The sequence below is a fragment of the Zea mays genome, chromosome 6 (genome assembly GCF_902167145.1).
Source record: "Zea mays cultivar B73 chromosome 6, Zm-B73-REFERENCE-NAM-5.0, whole genome shotgun sequence".
Lineage (NCBI taxonomy): Eukaryota > Viridiplantae > Streptophyta > Magnoliopsida > Poales > Poaceae > Zea > Zea mays.
The window spans coordinates 10,637,855-10,647,019 of NC_050101.1; the positions used below are offsets into that span (position 1 = coordinate 10,637,855).

At 46.6% G+C, this 9,165-nt stretch overlaps 1 protein-coding gene across 1 annotated transcript; it reads right to left on the reverse strand.

The window, feature by feature from the left end:
- Positions 1 to 3,802: 3,802 nt before the first annotated feature.
- On the reverse strand, positions 3,803 to 4,992 carry LOC109940265 (expansin-A19-like). The gene is made up of 2 exons (XM_020539724.1): positions 4,764 to 4,992; positions 3,803 to 4,686 (listed from the first exon to the last, which is right to left on the reverse strand). Exons 1-2 carry the CDS (start codon positions 4,891 to 4,893, stop codon positions 4,052 to 4,054), a joined length of 765 nt encoding a protein of 254 aa, XP_020395313.1. The 5' UTR covers positions 4,894 to 4,992; the 3' UTR covers positions 3,803 to 4,051.
- Between the last annotated feature and the right edge of the window lie 4,173 nt (positions 4,993 to 9,165).

Sequence of the window (9,165 nt, forward strand, 5' to 3'; positions counted from 1 at the left end):
CAAGGTAGCATCGAAGATTGGCGCGATGCCCCCTCCCAGAATGATCGAGATGCATCTACGACACCCGGTTGCTAGAAAGTATCATGACAACGATCGTCCTAACCCCCTCCCAGAACCTGCCTGCTCGAGGCTTTTGTCTACCAACTTGCACCTGCTCGAAAAGGTCCTGGACTTGTTTGGTTACTGCCTCCGGCCACCCTGCGTGGTGTGCCAGGGCAACATTGTGAACTTTGGCCTACATATGCCATGAACTTTGACTTTGTCCACTGTGCTTTTGGTGCTTGTCCTTGTGCCGATGAGTAACCCGAACTTATGTTTTCCTATTGTGTCATGGAATGTTCGCGGTCTAGGAAATTTAGATAAATGCACCGTTGTTCGTGATGCTCTGATTGTTGCTCACCCTTTCATCATTTGCATCCAAGAATTGAAACTCTGTGACCCCGACACTTTCGCAAGTATTTCCTTCCTACCTCCAAACATCCACGACTTAGCATCTATCCCTGCCGCTGGCTCCCATGGTGGTATTATCACCGCTAGGGACCCCTCCTGCTTCTCCCTTGTCTCCTACACCAACACCCTGAAAACCACTCTCTAACCAGTACCCTCTCTTCACCTCTCTTCAATGCCCTGATAACCATTACAAATGTCTATGCCCCAACATATCACCATGACCCCCCTTCTTACACCCTACCCCGCTCCACATCAGAACATAAACCCCACTTAGTCTCCATCTCCACAATAATCGCTAAGACTAGAATTTTTCGCTTTGAAAACACCTGGCTCCTCAACCACATCTTCCTCCCCATCATGCTCCCGGATGGCACTCCCCTATGTGCCCTGACGCTACTTTCCATGCTGACCGCACACTTAAATAGCCTCAGGCGATTCTGCAAGCATTTTGGGCAACTCCACCAATGAAAACCCTCCATGATTGTTGATTGTAAATTTATCATCATCATGTTCGACCACCTGCAATAAGAGAAACCTCTTGCCAACTAAAGCTCAAGCTCGAGAGCTGTGTAGGTCATGCCTGTTGTAGTCTCTGTGTGAGCACGTCACCTACTGGAAGCAACAAAGCAAGCAGAAGGCCATCAAAGAAGGGGACGAGAACACTACTTTCCACCATGCTCATGCTTCTACTAGGAAGAAAAGGTGCTCCATCGCCAGAGTTCAGGTTGACTCTGTTATCTACTCTGGTGAAGAGGAAAAAAACCCAAGCTTTCACTGAGTACTACACTTCCTATATGGGGACTGCTCCCATCCCATGCCCTGCTTTTGACTTCCAAGAGTTGTACCCACCATCTATCCCACCTGTCAGCCTCACACACCATTCACTACAAAAAAAACCTTGACGCCATCCTTGCCATGCCTTGCTAGAAAGCCATGGCCCTGATGGCTTTTGCCCTAGTTTTTACAAATCTGCTTGGTATATCGTGAACCCTGCACTTATATGTGTCCTTCGTGCCTTCCATGCTGGAAACATCAATCTTGATAGCATCAATAAGTCTTACATCACCCTCCTCCTGAAAAAGCATGATGCCCTCGCTGTCGACGACTTCCGCCCCATCTGCCTCCAAAACTGCAACATAAAACTCCTCTCCAAAGTTCTTAAGAACCGCCTCAAACATGTCATAGGTTCACACATCAACTTAACCAAACTAGGTTCCTTAAGGGTAGATCCATCTCAGAAAACTCCAACAAGAGTGTTGTCGTTCCCATGCATACGAGCGATGATCACATCCAACAAGTCACCTCCTATGTTGGCTACCAGCTGGGAGATTCCCCTCAAACTTACCTCGGCCTTCACCTTTTCCGTACCAAAGTCCGCCTCCACCTATTCTCCCCCACCATAGCCAAAACTGATAAATACTCGCATGGTGGCAAGCGTCTCTCCTAAACCCCATGGGACACCTAATCCTCATCAACTCCATCTTGGACAGTCACTTGAACTACATTATGAGTGTTGTTTAGCTCCCAAAAGAAGCTATCAAAAAGCTTGATCAACATCGTTGCAGCTTCCTTTGGTCGGGCAAGGAAGTTGTCCATAGGTCTGGATGTCTTGTCCCCTAGGAAATGGTGCTTGGAAGCAAGCCTGCCGGTGGCCTAGGTGTTAGAGATCTCAAACTGTTCAACACATGCGTCCACCTTAAACTCATCCACCGCATCCAAACATCGTCATGTTCTTCCTGGGGAGTATGGGTCTGTCGCCACGCTCGTTTGGTGAGCATCACATATGTGACCTCCCAGGTGAACACTGGTCTTCCTTGCGCTCTCTGCTCCCCTTTATCGTGCTATCACCACCTGCGACATCTGCGTTGGTAAGAGCACGTCATTCTAGCATGATGTTTGGTCCTCGGATGACGACCTCGCTAACAGGTTCCCCGCTCTCAAGTCATTTCCAAAAATAATGATCAGATTGTTTGGGGGGGTCCTCTCCCACCCGCTTCCTATGGCCTTTGTCTCCCACCTCTCAGATCAGGCTAAAATTGAGCTTGAAAGCCACAACACCCTCCTTTAGAATGTTATGCTTTCGGACACACCCAACATTAGACAGTGCGCTCTTGCTAAGTCAGATGACTCTCTACACTCAGGGCTCCTCTATAGAGTTCTGAAGACCCATGGGAAACCTACATCCCATATCTACGTTCATGTGGGAAAAAGCGTGCCCCAAGAGTCTGTTTCTTTACTTGGCTTGCTTCAAAAGACAAACTCCAAACCCATGTGAATTTGCACATGAGAAGACTCCTAGATAATGAAACCTGTGAAGTCTGTTCTATAGCGCTTGAAACTACCTTCATATTCTCTTCCACCGTGTCTTTGCTAGAGCTTTCTAGATATCTGTTGGCATTATCGTCCCCTCTGATATGCACCGCTCTCGTCTTCATGAGCTTGCCTGTCCCCCGGTTCTTCAAGATCGGGGCTTCAACGACTTCATTCTGCTTTGCTGCTGGCATATGTGGAAACGCCAGAATGCCAAAGTCTTCAAGGATGAACTCAACTCCTTGCGCCAGGTAATATGCGAGTGCAAGTCGGACACTCGTCTGTGGGCGCAACGCCTTCGCCCCCCACAAATGCTAACAAATATAGGTGTGGTGCAATATCTTTGGTGTACAATCTCTCTGTAATCTTTGATCAAAATGTATCCCCTTCCCCCTCCCTTGCTTTGCTGGTAATAAATGAGCCTTGTAATTGTGATTCCCTCTTCCTACGTAGATAGAAAAAGAGATAGACTAGAAACAAGATCATGTATATCCATTTAAATTGTATTGGTTGGATCACTGTGTTTGATCCTATCCAATTTGTATGCCATGTTCAGTGTGTTTTGGTATAAACATGTAGACGATGCAACCTCAATAGGCATGTTTAACTCATTCGATAGGGCTCAATCTCCCATAGCTAGCCAGCATCGAGTGCTCGTGGCTAGATGTTGTTGCCCTAAAGCCTAGGTAGGGGAAGGGAAGGGTTTATAACCTCAAGAGTTGTTGGTCGACGACGGCACACGAGCTCTGGGTGAGTATTTGGGCTCCGCTCCAATCGTTTCAAGCAAAATCTTCGCCGTGGTTGATTCATGTGAGTCCAGAAGCTCGATATGAGGCATGATATACTAAATTCATGGGCAACATATACTTCAATTTATGTGCAACTGTGACAATCAATTAACTTCTATGTGCAAATAATGGTATCAAGGTGGATGGGAAAAGTATGTCTGCCAAGAATAACCGCATCTAGGGGAGATACATACATTCAGGAGAGGGAGGATGTGTGTTTTTGCTTACTTAAAAAACTAAGCATTGAGTGATGCAATAAAAAATATGTTGGAAGTTGGAACCCTCCCAAACTTTGTAACACAACTGAATACTCCTTGGATTTACAATGATCACTTTGTGGTTGAATTATATATAATAATAAAAAGGTTTCCAAACTACATTCGTAATGAAAAGAAGACAACATATTTAATATATCTCTCAAGAAGAAGAATGAATGAGCAATAATGGAATGGTGTGGATCAGTGGAATGCTTTCGAACAGTGGAAGGAAGTGACAAATAATGTTTAGTAGTCGAAGTTCTGGTAGGTGTTGAAAGTTTGGCCGAACTGCCACCACGCCGGCACGACGTCCTGGAAGACGATGTTCTGTCCGCCGGTGGAGACGAGCGCGAAGCTGAGGCCCTGGCCGATGAGCCCGCCTGCGAGGCAGTGCCAGTTGGCGCCCCAGTTCCTGTACATGGGGATCCAGTCCGTGTTGGCGCCCTTCACAGCCATGCTCTGGATGGAGCCACTTCCGGCGACGTTGGTGATGAGCACCATGTAGAAGTGGTCGAAGCCGGCGATGGTGAAGCGCACGCCGCCGCTCCGCCAGCACTTGACCCGCTGGTAGAGGACGGGGATGATACCTGCGCTGTAGATGCCGATGGTCTCCCAGGCGGGCTGGGACATGTCGAAGTGGGGGCGAGGCGGGCCGCACCACCCACCGTTGGGGAGCTCCCAGTTGGGCGGGCAGAAGTTGGTGGCGGAGACGACGGCGAAGTTGCTGCTGCCGGGCTTACACCACCCAGTCTTGCTGCTGTCGCATCTGATGACGTAGCACTGCCCGCACGACGCACCGTCATTGAAGAGCGCCATGCTCAGCGCCGCGTTGTTCACACCGTAGCCCTGCTCGTACAGGTCGCCATACCCGCACGCGCCACCTGCGTGCAGCCACGTTGTAATACGCACGTGAAAATAAATTAAAGCAACCCTGAACAAGCTGATGACATCTATATACCCATTGTGTCGGAGCCGTCAGCGCCGCCGTAGAACGTGGCGGTGGCCGGAAGCCAGTCGTCCGATCTCGCCGGCGAGACGAAGAGTGCCAGGGCGACGGCGAGCAGCTGGTGGAGGAAGCGTTTCCCCATGTTGCTCGGAAACACGGCCGGCCGGCGATCGATGCTGCTACTAGAGTGGCAAACAATGCAAGTTTGGAGCTTGGAGAGGTGATGAGGAATGTCTGCAGCAACGTCGTGCTTATATAGCCAGCTAGCTAGGGTTAGGGTTAGGGTCGTGAGCTCGAGCTGGAGGAGACGTACATATACAGGCCGGCAAAGAATCTAATAATCGTTAGATTAAATGCATTGCATGCATGGTTGAAACGGACAATCATTGTTCCAACAGCGACGATCGCATGCACATGGCTGCAACAACCAGAGCGAGATTGACTTGTGCATTGTTTTGATGATCGATTTGGATGCATGACTGCGATGAAGGTCTTCGTATTGCACCAATGTTTCTTTTTTTCCATCAAAATAAAACGAGGCTAGTATTTAAATCAGAAAACAATTAGCAGTCTATATGCATCATGTAGTCTCACAACGTAACCACTGCGCACTAAACCGTTCAGTTCATCATTTTATTCTGTGTCTTTTATCTTGAAACATTCGGCCTTATTGGCGAGGATCTTTGTTGGCATTGATCCATTGCTTGCATTGGTTCAGTGCGCATATATATATAAATAAGAAGAAAAGATGCAACGCATTATATTTCGTACCGGTTCAATCGATGTATTACGCCACCCGTAGCGTTACTCTAACCTAGAATTCTGCTGCAGCCGCATGCTCTACGTTGAGCGCTATTTTACCGTAGGCAAGCCCGAATATGGCAGACGTAGCGTTTGTACGAAAGAACGCTATCTATCGCTTGGTCCACTGCGATGAAGAAATATAGTGAAAAAGAAATGATAAATTATATGATTGTTGGTAGGGTTGAGATATAGAATAAATATGAATACAGATAATCATTATAGTGTAAGGTAAATAATTTTGTTGGCAAAGACTGAATATTCTTTTTAAAGTAGAAATTTAGAGTAGTATGAGTGCAGATAGCTTTACACCCGACCGATCTCGATTATGAAGAATCGATCCATAAAATTCAATTCCTTGTCTAGCTGCCTATTTTCGGACAACCCAAAATTTCAATTGGACCTGTATTTTATACTATTGCTTCGTCGTTATTCTTTTAGTATTTTACTTGTTCTCTCAGACAATTAAATGTATAGCAAGAGACAAAGTGCCGCCGGTAACAACTGCTGGGCGAATTATCCTCTAAGGGCATATACAGCGGTATTTAATTAGCCGTCTCTAAAAGCTAATATTAAAGAGAATAATCCTACGTGGACAGCAATTAGAGAAGAGAGAGAGTGCAGTCGTCGTTTCGTGAGGCGACGGCTTCGTCCCGTGCTCCAAGAACCAAGCGACGGACGAAGCAACCGTTGTAGAGCGAGTCGGCAGCAACAGCGGATTAGCTACACACAAGAGCTTTTGGCGGCCGGGCGGCACGGTGGAATTTGCTCTTGTGCACGTCATTTTTTCTCCTCCCCATATGCTTCTCCGATCTCGTTGTTTCAGTTCATTCTTGATTTTTTTCTCCCAATCTAACCGAATACATCCATCCACAATGTCAAATGAACCTGATTCAAGTGTCGATGCCCAATTCATTTAAATTACAAATGATAATATATATTTTAATTTTTTTCTTTTATTCCCAATTCATTTATTTTATTGTAGTTCATGAATAAGAAACATAATAGTAACAAAGACAGTTTATACATGGGATCTCTTATAGCAATAAAAGACATTATACAAATTTAAAACTATGTAGACAGTGTAAACAGACAACCCACTGTATAAACTGTCTATTATGTTATCTATATGTGAACTTCTAAGCGCTTACAGACGGCAGCTGTCTAAGCATTGTACATGCCCCACTACCGGAATCCAAGGCTTTGCCGAGTGTTGCAATCTTTGCCGAGTGCCTTTTGTCGGGCACTCGGCAAAGAAGGCTTTGCCGAGTGCCGCACTCGGTAAAGCTAGGCTCTCGGCAACGAGGCTCTTTACCGAGTGCCGGACAGTCGGCATAGGTAGACACTCGGCACAGACTGGTTTGCCGAGTGTTAAACACTCGGCAAAGGGGGCTCTCGCCAAAGGGCCGTCAACGGCCGTCCCAAAGCTGACGGCCGGCAGTCTTTGCCGAGAGCCAGCGGCTGGCACTCGGCAAAGACCTCTTTGCCGAGTGTCATCCCTAGACACTCGGCAAAGTATATTTTTATTTTTTTGATTTTGTCTCCCAAACTTTTTGTGGTATGTTCCTACACTATGTAGACCTACATGTATCATTTGTGGACAATTATAACAGAGATTCAATCGTTAGTAGATTTAGTTCGTTTATTTGAATTTCTTCGGAAAATTCAAATTTGAACTGCAGGTCACTCGAAACTTGGAAAACCGTGCATGAAAAAATGATATTCATGGTACTTAGCATAAGTTACGACCGATTTCAGAAGCGTACCGGAAACTTCGAGCAACATGCTCACTAAACATGGCCGTGAACTTGGCATCCACGTGTTTAAAAATTGTATAAAACACAAACAAAGTCAGAAAATCATGAAACTTGTCCCCGTGTCATGATATCATATGTATAGACTGTGATAAAAATTTTAGAGTATTTGGAGAAAGTTGTGAGACACTATGTGTAGAAACCTAAGAGGACTACACATGAAATCATAGAGTTTCAATGTGGATCTCTTAGGTTTCTACACATAGTGTCTCACAACTTTCTCCAAATACTCTAAAATTTTTATCACAGCCTATACATATGATATCATGACACGGGGACAAGTTTCATGATTTTCTGACTTTGTTTATGTTTTATACAATTTTTAAACACGTGGATGCCAAGTTCACGACCATGTTTAGTGAGCATGTTGCTCGAAGTTTCCGGTACGCTTCTGAAATCGGTCGTAACTTATGCTAAGTACCATGAATATCATTTTTTCATGCACGGTTTTCCAAGTTTCGAGTGACCTGCAGTTCAAATTTGAATTTTCCGAAGAAATTCAAATAAACGAACTAAATCTACTAACGATTGAATCTCTGTTATAATTGTCCACAAATGATACATGTAGGTCTACATAGTGTAGGAACATACCACAAAAAGTTTGGGAGACAAAATCAAAAAAATAAAAATATACTTTGCCGAGTGTCTAGGGATGACACTCGGCAAAGAAGCTTTGCCGAGTGCTGTACACCTAGCACTCGGCACAGAAGCCTTTGCCGAGTGCCCGTGATCCGGCACTCGGCAAAGGTTATTTTAAAATTTTAAAAAAAATCTTTGCCGAGTGCCGGATCGCGGGCACTCGGCAAAGAAGTTTAATTAACCGACCGCCCGGCCGGCTTTCTTCTTCCTTCTCCTTTCCTTCTCCTTTCTCTTCTCCCTCTGCCTCACCGCCGCCACGCCCGCCGCCACGCCCGCCGCCTCTCCCGGCCGCCCGCCCGCCGCCTCTCCACGCACGCCGCCCTCGCCCGGCGCCTCTACCCGCGCCCACGCCGCCCTCGCCCGGCCGCCCGCCGCCTCTCCCCGCGCCCACGCCGGCAAGCCGCCGGCGCCTCTCACCGCGCCCACGCCGGCACGCCGCCCTCGCCCGGCACGCCAACGCCGGCGAGCCGACCGCCGCCCGCCCCCGACGCGACCGGCAAGTCGTCACCGCCCGCCCGCCCACGCGCCCGGCACGCCGCCGCCGGCCGATCGTCACCAAACCGTAAAGGTTTATTAAATTTATGTATGTTTATTGTTATATTATTGTTATATTGTCATATGTATGTTTATTGTTATATTATGTGTTTATTGAATTTAGTATGTGTGTTTATTAAATTTATAATACATGTTTATTTAATTTAGAGAGTTTCTACTCTGTGTGTCAATTAGATATATTTTGTGGATGTCGGCCATCGTGCCGATAGTTTTATTTGCAGGTTTTGTAAACATCCCCGTACAGGGGAGGTGCTGCCAAATTTTTTACATGTTATATTAAACTATAGTCGGTTATATATGTTATAGGATGGAGGACCGTGAGTGGATGTACACGGGTCGTAGAGGAAGGAACGATGTCACCACTGAATGGATTAGAAAGACCGATGATTTCGTGGAACGGGCATACGGCGAAGCTGCTAAAGGAGCGAGTCTAGTCCCATGCCCGTGTAGCAATTGTGACAATCGAAAAAGAAAACCAAAGAAGAGCATGGTAGAACATATTTGGAAGAATGGATTTACGCCAGGCTATACTCGGTGGATATTTCATGGTGAAGCGCATCGTACGAGAGAGGAGGTGTTGAGACAACGTGTCGAGGATTATGACG